Source organism: Equus quagga, chromosome 9, assembly GCF_021613505.1.
Source record: "Equus quagga isolate Etosha38 chromosome 9, UCLA_HA_Equagga_1.0, whole genome shotgun sequence".
NCBI lineage: Eukaryota > Metazoa > Chordata > Mammalia > Perissodactyla > Equidae > Equus > Equus quagga.
In genome coordinates, this window is record NC_060275.1 from 18,295,451 (window position 1) to 18,313,879 (window position 18,429).

Here is an 18,429-nt window from a genome sequence, read left to right on the forward strand (position 1 = left end):
TACACTCAACTCTGAGCACTGTTGCAGTTCTCCAAAAGGTGAAGCAACCCCCATGCAAATATGAAATGAACATTTCAAAGATGTTATTCAGTTCTTTAAATAAAGAGGGAACCAGAAAGTATTAAGACCTGGTCAAAGACTGTTTGAGGAATTTGATATTTATAGGCAGTTTAATAAAGGACTGTTAGGATAAGATTGCTGGGTTAGGTAAAACACTGGTTAGTGTCCTAAAGGGCAATAAACCATAACTACCGAGTTATCTTTTCTGCCAGACAGAGATTATTTACATCTCTGTTGGAAAAAAATCTGCAAGTTTACAAGTAACTTAACTAAATCTGGGAATTTTAATCAGTGGTAATCATTGAATGAAACAAAGTACATTCCCCTAGATAATTCTGAGGTGGATCCTTGTCCCCATTTGACATCAAAAGAGGATACTATCCACATTTTTGCCTTATTTCTAAGTTTTAGATAATTTTTCTTAATAGCTCCTTGAGATTAGGGACAACACTGTTCATTTTTTATGCTCCATCTCCACCCAGAGCAGCCCCACTGTAGGCACATAACATGCTCAGTAGTGCTTATTGAATGATGCCTTTGTATCTATCGATGAGAGGAAGATTTTCCAGTTTCCCCACTGACATATCACTCATGCTCATCCCTATTGCTTATTACCCATTCTTGTTCATAACTTTATGACTTTCTTTTCTAAAAATGCTTAACGTAATAATAATATTCTTATTTCTTTATCATCAGGTCAGCCCAAGCCAGAGGTAACTTGGTATAAGAATGGTCAAGCCATAGATGAGAGCGGCATTATTTCCAGTTATGAATCCTTTGAGAATCAGTATATTCACATGTTACATCTCTTTTGGTAAGTGGGTGAGCCTCTGTGGACTGTTTATTAGGACCCCTGTATTCTCTCCTATGCTGTTACTAGAGGTAAGGCCAAAAGATTGGCTCACGTTTGCTTTTAAAGTCCTAGTGTTAGATGTTATTGTTAGGCACCAGCAAAGGCATCAGCAGTGACTCTGCTGAGCTCTGCCTGGTAACTAGTCACACTCTCCTCATTTGCTGCCACTGATGGAATTACAACTTGATCTAGAATTTTATTCAAGGTGGTCCAGCTGTCTTCATTCATTAAATGAGCTTTTAATTTAATCTCATTCTCTCTGGAAAGTTAAGAAGCACAATAGGAGACATATATATGTATATATTTGTGGTGGTGGTGGTGGTGGTTAGTTTGTTTAAATTGGTGCTGGCAAACTTTTTCTAAAAAGGGCCAGATAGTAAATATTTTAGGCTTTGAAGGCCAGATGGTCTCTGTCACAACTTCTCAACTCTGCCATTGTAGTGCAAAAAACAGCCATAGATGATACCTTTTTTTTTTCTTAAAGCATCGCTGTGTGTTCCAATAAAACTTTATTTAGAGAAATAGGTGAGGGGCCAGATTTGGCCTGTGGGCTGTAGTTTACCAACTTCTGGTCTAGATGGTGAGATCCTTGAAGATCTACACTCTGTACTACTTTGTATGCTTTCCACCCTTGCCTCTGACCCTCTGATCACTCAATACATAATTTCTTGATTGATTCATTTTAGTCTCACGCTAAGTGAAAATACTGTACTCACTTTTTAGCCAGAAGAAAAAGCTTGATGTTTCTGGAAAAAGTATTCACTCCTGATGCAAGGACTAATGGTAGGGTAATATGATAATAGACATGATTGCATTTTTCTGCTTAGTAGTAAATGTGCTGGGTAGTAATGATCTTCGTAAGTTCTGACTTTTTATACCAGTAGTTCTGCACTGTAGCTGCCCATTAGCATTGCCTGGGGAGCTTTTAAAACCCACTAATGCTTTGCCTTCACCCTTGACTAGTTCATTCCAGACCCCAGGTGATTCCAACATGTTGCCCAAGATAGAAAATGCTTTACGTCCTAAAATATTCATCTGCAAAGTAGTTTGACATCTACCAGTGTGTTAAATGCTGGTTAGGAAAATGAATGGTATTTTGTGCAAATGCCCTTCAAAGATTAAGTTAGTTGCTAGTTACAACGTTAGTCTCAAATTTTCTTGCCATTATCAATACACCATAAACCACCAGATTAGTTCATAGTTCCCCAAAGAAAAGTACTTTCCTTTATCTACTGGAGTTTAGTTTTTGGGTCATTAAATCTGCATTCTTAGATAGTTGAAAGTTCCTATTTCTGTGTTTCCCGAGGGCTTTTTCTGGTTTAACACATCTAATCTGTAGTTCTGCTTTGAGGCCCAGAGCCCTGCTGCCATGTTGATCAACCTTCTGATCTTACCTCTTTCCTCAACCTGGCAGCACCCCTTCCCCCATCCTCCCTATGCTGTCCTGCTCACACTGTTCTAATCTCATTCATCTCATGAAACTGTGTGCCTTGGACAAATGAGACTGCGTGGAAGAGATTGATCCGCACTGTTGTGACCTTCACATTACCACAGGTCAAGTGTGCTTGGCAGGCAAGAGAAATGGAAAGCCAAGAAAGCATTCCAAAGGACAGAAACATCAATAATTACAGGAGGGTTTGTACTGTAGCGTGAAAAAAATGTTTTGGTTTTTTTTTTTTCCCCAGAAGATATGGGGGTTGAGAGAAGGGGAAGAAAATGCAAATAGATGTTTTCTACCTCAGAGTGACAGCAAGTTGTCACGACCACGTGTATAAAAGTGGGGAATTGTGGTCTCTTATGAACACAATGTAAAGAAAGGCAGCAAAGCAGCAAATAAAAATCTGTCGGGGAACCCACAGTTAGAGAGAGACACTCCTCTCCACAGCAGGGAGGCATCCTTTGGTGGTGACAATCATATCCCGCTGTGCTGAGGGACAGCAGAGATTACAAGTGAGGCAGGAGGGTGGGTCAGGGAAGTTGGGTGGATGGGGCAGGAGCGCCTGGGTTAGAGGGAGGGGCAAGCACCCCTCTGGCATTGGCTGGGCTGGAGGCCTGCCCTGCAGAGGGCCAGGTGAGGACAATGGCCAGGAGAAATGAATGCACAGTCACCATAAGCCAGTCTGCCCATGGTGTGTACAGGGTTGAACAGTATCCTCCCCAAAATTCATGTCTAGTCTACTGGAGGATAAGGTCCAGGCCCCCTGGACTCTGAGAAGGTGACCTTATTTGGAAATAGGGTCTTTGCAGATGTAATTAGGTGAACTAAGAGGAGATCATACTGAGTTAATATGGGCCCTAATCCAGTGACCAGTGTCCTTATATAAAGAGAAAACAGAGATACACACAGAGGGAAAACGACTGTGTGAAGACAGAGGCAGATTGGGGTGATACACCCGCAAGCCAAGAAATGCCAAGGATTGCCAGCCACACCAGAAGTTGGTAACGGCCAACTGAAGATTCCTTCCTAGTGCCTTCCCTGCCAACACCTTGGTTTTGGACTTCTAGCCTCCAGAACTGCAAAAGAATAAATTTCTGTTGTTTTATGCTACCCTCTTTATAGTAGTTTGTTACAGCAGCTCTAGAAAACTAATATGTGATGTGTCTGAGCATTCTAATTTTAAAAACTGTGCCGCCCTTCGCCTATATTGGCATAGAGCTGACCAACTTTATCTGATAACGTAGTGCTGGTTCCCAAGATAGAAGCTGAGTTCATCCCGGCCACCTGGGAGGCATCTATGGGTCAAGGGCAAAGAACATTTTTCCAACTCTACCACCAAAGTGGGTATTGATTACTCAAGATTTTGAAGGAAAAATCAATAAGAAGGTTTCCTGGGTCACTTGCGTTTTTGCCCCCAGGGGACGTTTGGCAATGGCTGGAGACGTTTTTGATTGTCTTGACCAGGGAGGGGTGCTACTGGCATCCAGTGGGTAGAGGCCAAGGATGCTGCTAAACATTCGACATTGCCCAGGGCAGTCTCCTACAACAAAGGACTCTCCAGTCTGAAAGGTCAATAGTGAGGAAGTTGAGAAACTTTCTAACAAACCACCACAAAACAGAGTGCTTGAAACAGCAGCAGGGGCTGGCCCTGTGGCCAAGTGGTTAAGTTTGTGTGCTCTGCTTTGGCGGCCCAGGGTTTCACCGGTTCGGATTCTGGGCACAGACCTAGCACTGCTCATCAAGCCGTGCTGAGGCAGCATCTCACATAGCAGAGTCAGAAGGACCTACAACTAGAATATACAACTATGCACTGGGGGGCTTTGGGAAGAAGAAGAAGAAGAAGAAGAAAGAAGATTGGCAACAGAGATTAGCTCAGCTGCCAGTCTTTAAAAAAAAAAAACGAAACAGCAGCAGCTCATTAATTTCTCATAATTCTGTGGCCTGGCTCTGGTTCCTCTGCTGCTTTGCCTGGCCCGCTCATGCTCACATGTCTCTTGAATCAGTCTGAGGATTGGCTGGGCTGGAAGGTCCCAGATGGCTTCACCAACAGGTCCAGCGGTTGTTGCTGGCTATTGGCTGAGCCACCTCCATTCTCCTCCACATTGGCTCTTATTCTCCAGTAGGCTAGAACGGGCTTCCTCCATACCATGGTCTCAGGGCAGCATTCCAGGATGATGGAGCTGCAAGTCTTCTTGAGCTCCACCACCACACCAATCCTACCACATTCTCTTGGCCAAAGCAAATCACAGAACCAGACCAGATTTAAGAGACAGGAAAATAGATGCCACGTCTTGAAGAGCAGAGTGGCAGTCACATTGCAATGGGACATGCGTAACTGGGTGAGACGAATTCTTGGCCAAATTTTGTAATCTACTACACTCTCCATCCATCCATCTAATACCTAATTAACCTTTTAAACCACCTATTCGGGAACCTTTTTATCTAGCTCAGAAAATTTTTTATGGGGGCTGGCCTGGTGACATAGTGGTTGTGTCTGCGTGCTCCGCTTCGGCAGCCCAGGGTTCACAGGTTCAGATCCCAGGTGCAGGATCTCCAGCCCCTTTCTTCTACCTGGAGGTCAAAGGTGGGTCTGGGAGTTCCAACCCTCTAATCATGCCTTGGTCTTTCTGGTAACCAGCCCCACTTCCGAAGCTATCTAGGGGGCCCCCCAACGCCCCCCCTTCCCCCGCCACCAGTCATCTCATTAGCATACAAAAGACACACTTATCACTCCAGAGATTCCTAGGGTTTTAGGAGCCATGTGCCAGGAAGCTGGGACAAGGACCAATTATTTATTTTTTATTACACCACACCAAGTATGTGCTAAGATAGAGGTAAAGAGAAGATATCTTGCAAGACCAGAGAAAGGGCAGCTAAGTCAGACTCTGCTGGGTGAGGGATGTGTCAGGGGCTAGGGGCTAGGACAGGGAAGTTTTCTCAGAAGAAGTGCTCCCAGCAATAAGCCTCGAAGGGCATGGCAGGAGTCCACCTGGAGAAGGTGGGTAGAGAGGGAGGAGAGGATAAGCCTGTTCCCTAGGGTGGGAACAGCCTCTGGGAGGAATTGCAGTGCATTCCGTCCCTGGCAGGGTAGGGAGGGCTCCCAGAGGAGGAGAACCTCAAGGTGAGAGAGACGAGACTGAAGGGCAGGCCGGGTCTGGACCCCAGGGGCCCCACGTGCCATAGTTAAGGGGTCTGCACCTTTATCCTGAAAACAATACCCAGTCTGTGAAGGAGTTTTGGGGCAGCAGAGGGTCATGGGAGGGGTCAAACATGAGTAACATTAGGCAGTAGAAGCCCTTTCCTTCTCCAATGTTGCCCACATGGCTACGCTTCCAAACTCGGATCCCATCCCTCCTGCTCACTTGCTGTTTGGGGGACAGGTGGAGCAGCTCGCCGTCCTCACCAGCATCAGGACCAGTCCCGCCTGCCCCGATCCCTTCTCCCTGAACACCCTCCCTCCCCCACTCCACTTCTCCAAGCCCACCCATCCTGCGGGGAGGAGCGCGAGCGCACGGATCCAGGGGCTTCATGGACAAGCCCTTGACCCCTGAAAATGGTTGCTCCATTCCGGAGTATATACCACCTCAGGAAGCTTCTGAATGCCTTCTATGAAACAGCAGTCAGCATTCACCTCGTGTTAGTTTTCCTCCTGTTATTCTTTTGTTTGGCTTCCATCTGTCTCCCCAGCTAGCCTGAAGCTCCATGAGACTGCTGTCTCTTCAGTTCCTAGACCGGCACCTAGAGTGACCGGCACATAGCTTGTGCTCAATAAATATCAGTTGCATAAAGTTAGTAACTTCTGCTTTGCTTATGTCCTTTCTTCTGTGTTGAAATGTAAACTCCTGGGGGCAGGGGCTGGGATTTCTATTGCTTCCTGTCTCCATGGCCTCATGTGTTTGTAAGTGATGATAAAATTCTCCAATTCCTTCCTCAAAACCCACACTTTTCCTGTTTTCGTGCTCTGTCGCTTATTAGCTGTGTGGCCTTGAACAAGTCAATTAACTTCTTTGTGCTTCAGTTTCTTGATTCATAAAACAAGTTTTTGTAGTGATTTAAATGAGATTGTTCATGCAAAACGATGAACAAAGTGTGCATTTAAGTGTGCAATAAATATTAGTTGTTAATCTCATTTTGCTGACCATGCCCTAAAAGCACTGTGTTCCCGGAATTACTCTGAAGGAATTACTCTGTCCTGGTTTATAATACCAGGTGTGTTCGGAGCCAGAATAATTTTATATGAATAGTTTTGAAAAGTGTTAGAATCAATGGAGAAGTTTCAAAGACCAGAAGGGAACGGATATTTAACAGGAGAGCTATAACCCAGACACAAGGGTTGAAGCTGTTTTTTTTTTATATACATGTTTCTACTGGAAACTCTGTTAGGATGGTTTTTAGAAGGTGGAATCTGGACTTGAGTGAAGTCTTGGCCTTCTCTGTTATTCCTCATGTCTGGGTGGACAGACAGACCCCAGGAGCCTTGGGACACTGTTATATTCCTGAAGCCACTTTGGTTTCTAGGAGGCAGAGTTGTCATAAGTCCTTATTGTGTGAGCAAAGACTTAGGCCCCTGGTGGCGCCATCAGCCTCTTTCTACACATGATCACCCAGGGAAACACAAACGCCTTGTCAAATGTCTGAAAAACTAATTGGGGTGGTGAATGAGGCTGAGCAAATGAGGACAGTCGTCCCTAGGTATCTGCAGGGGACTGGTTCCTGGAATGCCCTCGGATACGAAAATCCCCTGAGGCCCAAGTCCTTTATACTGTACTGTAAAATGCTGTAGCCCAAGGAATACAGTTGGCCCTCAGTATCTGCAGGTTTGGCATCCATCGATTCTACCAACCACAGATGGAAATCAACCCCTAATTGGTTGAATTTGCAGATACAAAACCTGTGGAAACAGAGGGCAAGCTGTATACGTGACTCAGTTAAAAATGTCTCCGTTCCTGAAAGAAATGCCTCAAGGCACACATCCTGCTAAAGGTACAGTTGTCACCATCAACTTTACTTACAAAGGACAAGAGATTATTTCCACCATTGAGAGCAAGGATCTGAAGGCAGGTTGTCTGGATTTAACTCCCAGATCTAACTCTTAGAAGCTGTGTCATCTCAGTCAAGTTACTTAACCCCTCTGAGCCTCAGTGTCCTCATCTACAGCATGAGGATGATGTAGGACCTGCTTTATAGGGTTGGCATGGGGATTAAATCAACACATGCAAAGAATTTAGAATATTCTATGACTAACAGTTATTTTGTGCAGCTTGAAGATGTTCCCCATACTGAACTATAATTTTGGAATTGGTTAAAAATAGGACAATTTGGAGGTAAGAAAGGTAGCTTAGTTTGGCAGCATTTTTCCTCTCTGCTCTTTCCCTCTTGGAGGATAAAATATAATTAACATGTTTGATGAAGGAATCATTGGGTAGAAATAAAGATGACTGAATCTTGCTATGTCTTGGCTAAGACAGAAGAGGCATTTCATCCAAGGTTGGAAAGCATTTTGTCAACTTCGACTTCCCGTGAGCTTAAGTAGGTGTAATAAGTCTTAAGATGACTCTCTGGCACCTGGAAGGCCTCTGTGTTCCCAGCATGGAGCCGAGGCGGGCTCTTTCGGCATTCTTCCTGAATGAATTCAGCAGGCACACATCGTGACCATTCCCTAGCCCACGCCTGGAGTGTTTCTTGAATGAGCCTCAAGGGTCTGACGAGAAGCTCCCATTTAGTCCCCAGGGTGATAGGTCCTTGCCGAGAATCCACTGCCCGTCATCATATTCTGATTTTGACTTTGTACATAAGTGTCTTGCAGGAGTGAATGGTGATTGGAGCCACACCGTGGGGTGTGCGGCTTTTCCTGTGTGCTCACTCATCTTTTCCTGGGGACTGGACTTGGGCTGCTGCTCCCACCATGATGCTGACTCTCAGGGCAGGGGGCAGGTGACAGATTGATCCAAGAGCCCATCCCAAGACCTTGGAGAGCTAAAAAAATGTGCACTGATCACTGGAAACTGACACGTTCTGAATGTCCCTGAAAATGTCACTCCACAGACACTTTCTGAGAACTTAGAGCAGACCAGGGACATCAGGGAAGTTCTTGGGCCAAATGGAGTTCAGTCTCAAATAGTAATCACAGAATCATGGTCAGACATTTCTGAGGATTGAAAAGATGGGGGTCTCTCTGATGTAGAAATCATAGCCTTATGACCAGCGATCATTTGACCAACTCCCTTTTTAAAGGTGAACATCATAAAGAACTTACTTGACAAAGGTGGACAGCTAGTTAGGACCAGAGCTGGAACCAAATCAGGCCTTGTGAGTCCCTTTGCTCCAGCTCTGGGGGGAGGGCAGTGGGGGCAGGACCAAGAACAAAGTTCAATTTAGCAACATGTATCTTTGTCCTGACCAGCCCAGCCCTATTTCTCTCTCTGGTACAGTCAGCCAAGGGCCTCCCATGAAATTTCCCTCCACCTTTGCCCCATTACGCCCAGAAGCCTCTCCTGCTCCTGCCTTCCACCCATCTCCTCTCCTTGCTCTGTCTTAGAGTTCTCTGTGAACTACGGCCTGTCTTGGACCCCATTCCTCCTCTCTCCCTGCCTCCAGGCTCCATCACTCTGCCTGCCTGGATTGCTGTCTCCAAAACAGAGATGCCACTTCCCTCTTCTAGAACCTACAAGGTTGGGCCAGTGCCAGCACCTTCAACCCCTCAGCTCCCAGGGTCAACCCAGGTCTCTCAGTTTGAGTGCTATTCATATGAGTGGGGAAGGCCGATACTCTGGATCTTTCCAGCACCCCCTCAAGACCACACATGAGCCCAGATGAACCCAAGAATGTGCTCAACCTATGAGAGGGGTTTGGACTTGGCATGGCCCATCTGACCCTCCCTGTATTAACGTGTTCAAAAATGCCATAGACTAGGGGGCTTAAAAGACAGAAATTTCTTCCTCACAGTTCTGGAGGCTGGAAGTCCAAGTTCAAGGTACTAGCATGGTGAGGGTCTGGTGAGGGCCGTCTTCCAGGCTTGTAGACAACTGCCTTCTCGCTGTGTCCTCACATGGCAAGAGAGAGAGAGAGAGCAAGCTTTCTGGTATCTCTTCTTCTAAGGGCACTAATCCCATCATGAAGGCCCTACTCTCATGACTTCACCTAACCCTAATCACCTCCCAAAGGCCCCATCTCCAAATACCATCACATTGGGCGTTAGGGCTTCAACATATAAATTTTAGGGGGACACAATTCAGTCTATAGGACTGCCCCAAATATGGAAGGGGTCCCAGCCATGTACAGGGACAGGCCTGGACCAGGCCAGTGGGAGTGTCCTGGGACCTATTGGTTAAGAACCAGAGATTTGCAGCATTCTGTGAGGCCATATGTGGGTACTTACGAGGGCTGGCTCCAGAGTCGTACTGCCCAGCTGCATATCTTGGCCCTCCCTCTTAATTGGGCATGTCATTTATCCTCTATCTGCTTCAGTTTCTATATCTGTAAAGTGGCAATAATAATAGTATCTACCTTGCAGGGTTGGGTGAAAATTAAATTAAATAATGCACTTCAGATTTTTAGAACAGAGCCTGGCACTTAGCAAATGCTGAGTAAATGGTAACTCTTTGTACCCTGAGGTCTTCTGTGTTTTGTTAGACACAGTTAGTCACTCTTAGTCATAAAAATTTGAAAATGGAATCAGGCAGTCTGCCCATTTCAGAGAAGATGGAGTCAAACAGATCTCTGGAATGAGAATCTTAATGCAGATTCTCAGGCTGGTGTAGTGTGACTACTCCTTATGTAGGTGTTAAGAAGCCAGGCTCAGGCCAAAGACGTGGACTCTGCCTGGGTTGGCAGCACAGACACAAGAGAGTATATGAAACTTGGGGCAATTGGTCCAGATCTTGAAGTGTTAACTCAGGTCTGAGCTGTTACAGAGCTCAAAGATGTTCATCAGGCCTAGTGTAGGCTCCCACAGGGTCTTTGCAACTGCTCTTCCTTCTACCTGGAATGTTCTCTCCCCAGAGAGCCCCATGGCTAGTTCTCTTACTTCCTTCAGGTTTCTGCTCAAAATCGCCTGATCACTGAGACCTTCTCTGACCAGCCGTCTAAAATGGCACCGCCTGACCCCAGCATGCACATAGCACATGACATAATGTGTGTATGTGTGCAAAGACACAGCTTTGTGTAGGTATAACTGACATACAATGAACTACACATATTTAAAATGTTCAATTTGGTAAGCTTTGACACACACCCCCCCATGAAACCATCACCACCATCAAGATAGCAAACCTATCTATCACCCTCCAAAGATTTCTCGTGCCCCTTTGCAATGCCACCTTTCTGCCCCTCTCTCCCTACCCATCCTCAAACAACAGTCCATCTGCTTTTGGTCACTGGAGACTAGTTTGTCTTTTCTAGAATTTTATATAAATGAGATCATAGAGCATGTACTCTTTTGTGTCTGGCTTCTTTCACTCCACATAATTTATCTTGAGAGTCATCATGTCATTTGGTGTGTCAGTAGTTCATTCCTTTCATGGCTGAACAGTGTTGCAGTGTTTCATTGTTTGGATTTACCAGAATTTGGTATTCTGTTCACCTGTTGATGGACACTTGGGCTGTTTCCAGTCATGATGTGTATTTATTCATATTTTTGTTTCCTGTGAGTCTCCCCCACCTGGACTGTAAGTTCCATGGGAGCAGAAACTTGTCAGATCTGTTCTCTGCGGGATGTCTCACACCCAGTGCAGTGCCTGTCTCTCAGGAGACATTCAGTGAAGATCTGTGGGGTGAATTACATGACGCATTCAGTGCTCTAGTTATATTTTTCACCGAGTCTTACCCTGAGGCGAGGAGAAAGAGCTGATGGGGTTCAGGACATGCTACCCCAAAATATGGCACCTTAGCATATTAAATATTTTAAGTTGAAGGAATTTTTAAAAAAATGGCAGAAACAGGAAGGTCACTCTGATCTCCCTCTCCCCTTGCCTTTCTTCCCTGGAATAGATCATAAAACTGCCACGTGAAGGCTGCCCTCCTTGTACTGGAAGGAGGAAGACCTTCTTGTCACCAGAGTTGAGAAACTGGGGGCCAAGAAATCTGTACAATCTAACCTTGTTCAGCTCACGCTTATCTTCCTAGTTCCTTCCCCACCATTTTCCTCCCTCTAGCCCAAACCCCATTTTCTTGTCAATTCTTCACAAATTTATTGTTTCTTTGTCTAAAAGGTTTAAAAGCTTCCTGTTGTGGTGACCTCTTCGGGTCTTTATTCTCTTGTAAAGGTGCTCATGTACATGTAAAAATTCAATAAAACTTATGTGCTTCTCTCCTGTTCTTCTGTCTCTGTCAGTTTAACTTTCAGACCCAGCCAGGGACCCTAACAGAGGCGAGGAAAACCCATTCCTCCCCTCCAAACCATTTCACGGGCAGCCATCTGAACGTGGGGAAATGATTTGATTTATTGTGGCTTCTTGGTGGTCCGCCTCCTAGTAGATGCTATACGGTATAAAGGGATTGTGAAGACAGGAAATAATTTGAAAAGGCCTCCTGCAGGAGCGGTAGGAGAAGGTCACCATGTCAGCAACTCCTGTCATCCATTGAACTCCAGGGAGCCTGAGCTTCTGGTCACTGCATGGCTGTCCCCTTTCTGTCCTTGTCATTCCCCATTCCCTGGGCTGCTGCTCCAGCAGGGGGGGATTCTTCCTCCTTGCCAGCCCTGACTGGCCTTCCCCCGACATGGGGCTGCTCCTCCAGGCACCCCGCCAACTCCTCGCTTTCCTGTCTCCTGCCAGTTGCTGCGTCTGCTCACCCAGCAGGCACCAGAAGATGGGAGGAGGCAGAGGCACCATGAGATGACCTGGTAAAGATGACAAAGAGGGACACAGCAGGCACCAAGGCCCTGACAACAGAGCAGCAGGCAAAGAGAAGCAATTAAACTGTGACGGGTTTCTCCCTGACCACAAGTCTCCCAGGCTGCTTTTGAGAGAGAAGTCCTTAGGTCTGGTTTTGTGCATTCTCCCTGCCTGGGTCCAGCAATTAGTTTTTTAAAAAAGCAAAATCAACTCGAACAGCCACAGAGTTGCGTGCAGGGGCAGCTTGCCAGGCATTTACTGGGAACTCAGCTCAAATTGAGCAGCAAGTCAAGTGACAGCTGATATTTTTCTGAGAATTTAATAGAAGGACTTTCATTCTTCGTAGAAATGTTGGAGTCAGAGTTGGAAGTGACTCTAAGACCTTGCCACTCTAAGTAGATTTCAGACCACCAGCAGCACCATCCCCTGGGAGCTTGTTAGAACGCCAGAATCCCAGCCCCTACCCCAGAACTAGCCAATCAGATTCTGCATTTTAACAAGATCACAGTCGATTTGTGCGCATATTCTGGGATTCTCCCGCTCCTGGGTATATATTACGCCTGGGGAACTCTTAAAAAGTACTGATGCTCAGGTCCCATTCCTAAGAAATATTGATTTAATTGGTCTAGTCCAATCCTTTTACTCTATAGATCATCCAAGGCCCGGAGAGATCATGGGACCCATCCAAGTTCTTAACAACTGGTTAGGAACAAAGCCAGGATTAGAAGCCAAGAGTTCTGTCTCCCAGGGCCCCTGGGTCCTATTGTATCACTCACTGCATCTCATTCTACCAGAGCTGTCCTCCAAAACAAAATCTATTAACGCATGTGCTGGAGTTTAACTCAAAAAGAAGTGATCATGAGGACTTCCTTCAAAAATGACTAATTGAGGCCCTGCTATATGGCAGGGACTGTTCGAGACCCTGGGGATCCAGCAGTGAGCACAGTAAAGTCCCCTGTCTCATGGATAGGGATAGAGGAGAATTGGCACATTAGACACACCAGCAAAACCAGTAAAGTGTCAGGCGAAAACGAATAAAGGAAGGCGAGGGACAGAAGGAGTGTCAGGGAGGGAGGTCTCTCTGATGAGGTGCTAGGAGCAGAGATGTGAAGGGCAAGAATTAGGGAGGGATGTGTTCTCATCAGAGGGAACGGCAAGGGCAGAAAGAAGGCCAGAGGTGGGTGCCTGCCAGGTCACTGTGGCTGGAGAAGAGGGAGAAAGTGGGGGGGTGGGGGTGGGAAGGTAGGGGAAGGGTCTTTTTTTTTCCTCTCCCCAAAGCCCCATCACCTAGTTGTATATTCTAGTTGTAGGTCTTTCTAATTCCTCTCTGTGGGATGCTGCCTCAGCATGGCTTGATGAGCGGTGCGTAGGTCCACACCCAGGATCCAACCGACCAACCCCGGGCCACCAAAGTAGAGCACGCAAGCTTAAGCACTGGGCCATGGGGCTGGCCTGGGGGGACAGTCTGAGAGGCAGGATTGTACGGTCCTATAGGCCACAATCCATGATCACAACTTTGGATCTCTGAATGAGATGGGGACACATAGGAGGGTTTTTAAATGGAGAAATAATCTTTTCCGGCTGTACTTTAAAAGGATGATGCTGGCCGCAGCATTGTGAATGTTCCGTCTATAGAACAGACAGGATGCAGTGGGGAGACCTGTGAGCCGAGATTAGAGTAATTCAGACAAGAGATGAGATGGCCCAATCCAGGATGGTCCTGGAGAAGGCGGCAAGAAGCTGCCAGGTTCTGGATTCATCTGACAGGAGTTGCTGTTGGACTGGATGTGGGAGGGGAGTGAAAGATGGACTCCAAGGTATGCCACCTGAGCAATGGGTAGAACGGAATTGTAATTTTTTGAGACAAGAAGCAGGTTTGGATAGGAAAGTCAAGAGTTTGGATTTGGGCATTCTGAGCATTTGATGAGCGAGCAACATCAGTCCTTTAGAATTCTAAATTCACTTACTTCTGTAACAGAATGCTGAGTCCTCTGGGCCAGTGTCTAGTGGTGTGTTATTCTCTGTCCCGCTCTCAAGATGCTATGTCTTTCATGCATTTACCATTTAATCTGGGAGTTTTCTATTGTTGCAATGTCCCTTGAGATTTCTGGAGACGTACTGGGACACTAAGCCAGCTTAGTGGCCTCCTGGGAGGTGGGAGGTGGGGACTGTATTCAATTACCCTTGAATTTTCTTTTGATAAGAGGGATCAGTTGTCTGTTATCTCAGCCTGATGGTAATAAGGCTGCAGGATTTTTTCCTTTCTGAAGTCAGTTTGCTCATTTCTTGTTCAAAGAAAGTCTGGTCGGTCTGCACTGCTCCCAGAGCTCAAAAGACTGTCAAAAGCTCAGCACTTTTGTGCCAAACAAGACCTGGGAAACCGTTCCCCCTACATGCCTAGGTGAAGACCCATCCTCTACTAGTTGGCAGCATGTGCCCAGGCAGACTTGCTGCTAAGTCTGTCCCTTAACCGCTATGCCGTCCTGGTTTTGCGATCTGCCTCTCCGATCTGCTCAGAAGCGCACTTGGGCCAAGAAGAAAAGTATGATTCCCCTGCAGGTCGCATGCATGCTGCATTCCTGAGCAGAATTCTACACCTTCCAACCCACAGCTCCTGGTCTTCAGGGCGCTCTCCCCACACACCAGCTTCGTTTCTTTACCGATCCTTACACATGACCTGCTCATTCCAGCACTGGGACATCTGCCCTGAATGCCCTCCCTACTCAGCCAAAGTTTAATCCTTCCCTGTTGGGCTCAAGTTGCACGCTCCTGGCTCCGTTCCCTGAAGATCCAGGCCACTGTGAACTTCCCTCTTCTAGCCACCACAAGAGCTCACTGCCTCCACTGTGCCTTTTGGAATTCAGTGACACTAGAGTTTGCAAATTGCGTACTGCTTCGTATTTAATACCTGAAAGTCGTATCTCGGCAAAATTGGCAGTTCCCCTAGGGAAAGAGTCAAGTCTTACGCCACCAATTGCTTGTCTCCCTTCTCGAGTCCCATGCAGTGCTGGGCATATATAGTTGTAGGTCCAACAGGACTTATAAGAGAATGGGGTTTTCCTGCTCAACCAGATGCCACAGGTCGTATCAGCTGTGGTGAGCGGGAGGGCTACAGCCTCACCCCCGGTACCCTGTGCAAATGTGGCGGGCATCTTACAGAATGATTTCCATCCCTCCCTAAGTGGCTGCTTTGACCTGCTTCCCAGTGAATTAGAGCCCGAGGTCCAAAGCCCTCAGTCTGGGATGGGAAATCGCCCACCATCTGGGCCCTGCCCACCTCCTGGTAGGTGACTGTTCCTCCTGATTTGCCTGGGCCAGCCTCAGTTTCCCTGGCATGGCCCCAGTTTCTGCCTGTGGTTTGGGGTAAGTCTTAGTAGCATCCCTTTTCACTCTCTGAAGTGTCCTCTTTAAACAGTAAATAATGCCATTGTGCTACCTTTCAGCCTGCCACTCCCCCAGGTTCCAAATAAAGGAAAGTTTATTGTTTCCTGGGGGGCCTGGAGCGGTTGTACCTCCTCCAGCCCTTTAGACTATTCCTTCTGCCTGGAATGATCAGAACCCCCACCCCAACCCCAGGCATACACCATCCTTCTTGCCAAATTCTACTGTGTGTTTCCTAGGCCAGCTACAGCTTTTATGTGCCCAGGAAGACTTCCCTCATTATCTTGCATCCCTCTCCTCTGAATCTCTGCAATTAGTTTGATTTTTAATGGCTCTTCACACGTACTGTCCTATACTGTAACTATTTGTATGGACCCCTCATTTCCTTTATTGCATGGGAAGCTCCTGAGGAAGGGCCTAGGAATTTAACATCTTTTCTGAATCTCCTCCACAGTGCCTTATATATGGTAGACATTTCTTATAATTCTTTTTTCAGCTGCGTAACTTAATTCAGTCGCGTCTTCTTTGGGCCTCAGTTCCAACATCTGTAAAATGAATCATCTCTGTATCAGTCAGGGTCTAATCAGGAAGACCATTTTCAAGCCTTAAATGCAGGGTTACACAGGGGATTGAGCCAAACGGGGCAGCAAGGTCACCCAGAGATCAGCATCAGCAGGAAGCCGCCATCTCCTCGGCTACAGAGACAAAGGGAGTGGGGAGGACTGCTAGTTCCCATCAGAGGGCAGGAGCTGGAACCCTGGTGGCCTGTCCTGTGGGACCTGGAGCTACAGGAGACGTGTAGCCTACTAGAAATAGCACCTGAGGCTGGCTTCTGCCCTATTCCCATCCTCCAGTCTTCTGCCTCTCTTGGTCAAATGCAGCAGGAAGCCAGCGGTCCTGGGAGCTGGGGAGGCGCAGCCTCAAGGAGTCAGCCCCGTGTGCAGAGCAGAGTGGGTAAGAGGCACACAGGCCCAGGAGCGGCACAGCTCCAGGGCCCCTGTCACCTCTTCAGACGTATGGTTCAGTAACTGTTTGGATAAGTCACTGAACAAATTGGTAAATATATGCGGAATCTCGTCAGTTTTGAAATGCATCTAGCTGTAGAAAATATGATCAAGCAATTCTGTGTGTCTCTAGGATTAGAATTCTTCTCTTTCTATAACAAACACAGCTTTGGGGCATGAAAAAAAACCGGAGCCTTTCTCATTCCTGTAGTTACTCTGAATAATTCAATAATGAAATTATTGACAGCAGCAGTTAGGCAAGTAATAAAATACAGACAACATAAGAAAACATGATGACCTTCACCTGGTGCTATGACTGTGGCAAGGACACGGATGTCATCACATAAGTATTTATTGAGCCGAGCCCCCTCCCCCTCCCTACCGCATGGGCAGGCAGGCAGGCTCAGAAAATGTGCAGCCCAAGCCAGTGGGGGAGGGGGGGGCGGGGGGACTTGGGAGGCCTCCCCACCCCCACATTCCTGGCTGATTGGGTGAAGACATGCTGACAGTTCCTTCCCAGATCTTGTTTTCTTCCACTGGAAGGTGGAATACATAATAAAATGAAATAATATCTGAATCTTGGAGAGGATTCCAACTCTCCCCGTAGCCAACAGTTTCAGCGTCCTCCCTTCTGAACCCTGTCTTCTGGGCGCCTGGTCAGATTGCATAGTTTGAATTTCAGTTATTTTAATATTGTTGGGAGAGTTTTTTGGGAGCAGGGGAGTGACCTCAGCAAGACAAAAAGGAGAAAAGCAGCAACACAGGCCAAGGCAATCTACTTTTCAGTCCACACGGACGTAACTGATTTCATTTGTGCCAGTAGAATCACCCACCTTCATCATGAATAAGTAGATGTATGAAGTAATGCACATGAGAACACAACACCTGTTAAGGTGTTATAATGATGAGGACGATTTAAAATGATGTCAGGGTTTTTTTGGTGAGGAAGACCTGCTCTGAGCTAACATCTGTTGCCAATCTTCCTCTTTTTGCTTGAGGAAGATTGCCATGGAGCAAACATCTGTACCAGTTTTCCTCTATTTTGTATGTGGGAGATTGCGGCTGAGCTAACCTCTGTGCCAGTCTTCCTCTGTTTTGTATGTGGGACTCCATCTCAGCATGGCTTGATGAGCGGTGTGTAGGTCCAAGCCCAGGATCTGAACCCAAAAGCCCCTGGCCTGCAAAGCAGAGCATGCAAACTTAACCACTGCACCACCAGGCCGGCCCCCAACGATGTCAGTTTTGATAGGTAGCTAGAGAAAAAAATAATGATTCCATATCTTCTTTTTGCGTTTCTAATATCCTCTTCCCCGACCCTTTGTCTTCCTAACCTTTTTTTTCTTTTTTTGAGGAAGATTAGCCCTGAGCTTAAATCTGCCACCAATCCTCCTCTTTTTCTTTTTGCTGAGGAAGATTGGCCCTGAGTGAACATCTGTGCACATCTTCCTCTATTTTATATGTGAGACACCTGCCACAGCCTGGCTTGATAAGCGGTGCGTAGGTCCACATCGGTGGGCCCCTGGCTACCAAAGTGGATCATGCAAACTTAACCACTGCACCACCAGGCTGGCCCCATTGTCTTCCTATTCTTGATAGGGTTACTAGTCCTGTGGATACTTGCCCTGTGCTCTTAGTTCTCAGTCACATTTAGAACCCTTGTTCCCAAAGCACAAAACCATCCTAAGTTGTAGGGATCCTGGGGAACTTCTAGGATTAGACCCCTAGCATTGATGGAACCAGCCTCCTCCTGCCCAAAATTACAACACGTGGACCCTTGTGTTGAGTATCAAATCAGAATCTCTGGAGAGTGGAGTCCAGATATAGGTCTTCTTTCTCTTTATAAATCAGGAAATTGAGGCC

At 46.7% G+C, this 18,429-nt stretch overlaps 1 protein-coding gene across 7 annotated transcripts in view; it reads left to right on the forward strand.

Annotated features, from left to right (window-relative positions):
• Window positions 1-18,429, forward strand: part of ALPK2 (alpha kinase 2) — a 116,728-nt gene that overhangs the window by 18,827 nt on the left and 79,472 nt on the right. For all 7 annotated transcript variants that reach the window (XR_006890124.1, XR_006890125.1, XR_006890126.1 and 4 more), the window contains exon 3: window positions 757-874. Coding sequence is in view for 3 of the 7 variants with exons in the window: in XM_046671798.1 (XP_046527754.1) it covers window positions 757-874 (118 nt within the window). In the remaining 4 variants the exon portion in view is untranslated. The remainder of the gene's footprint in view (window positions 1-756; window positions 875-18,429) is intronic.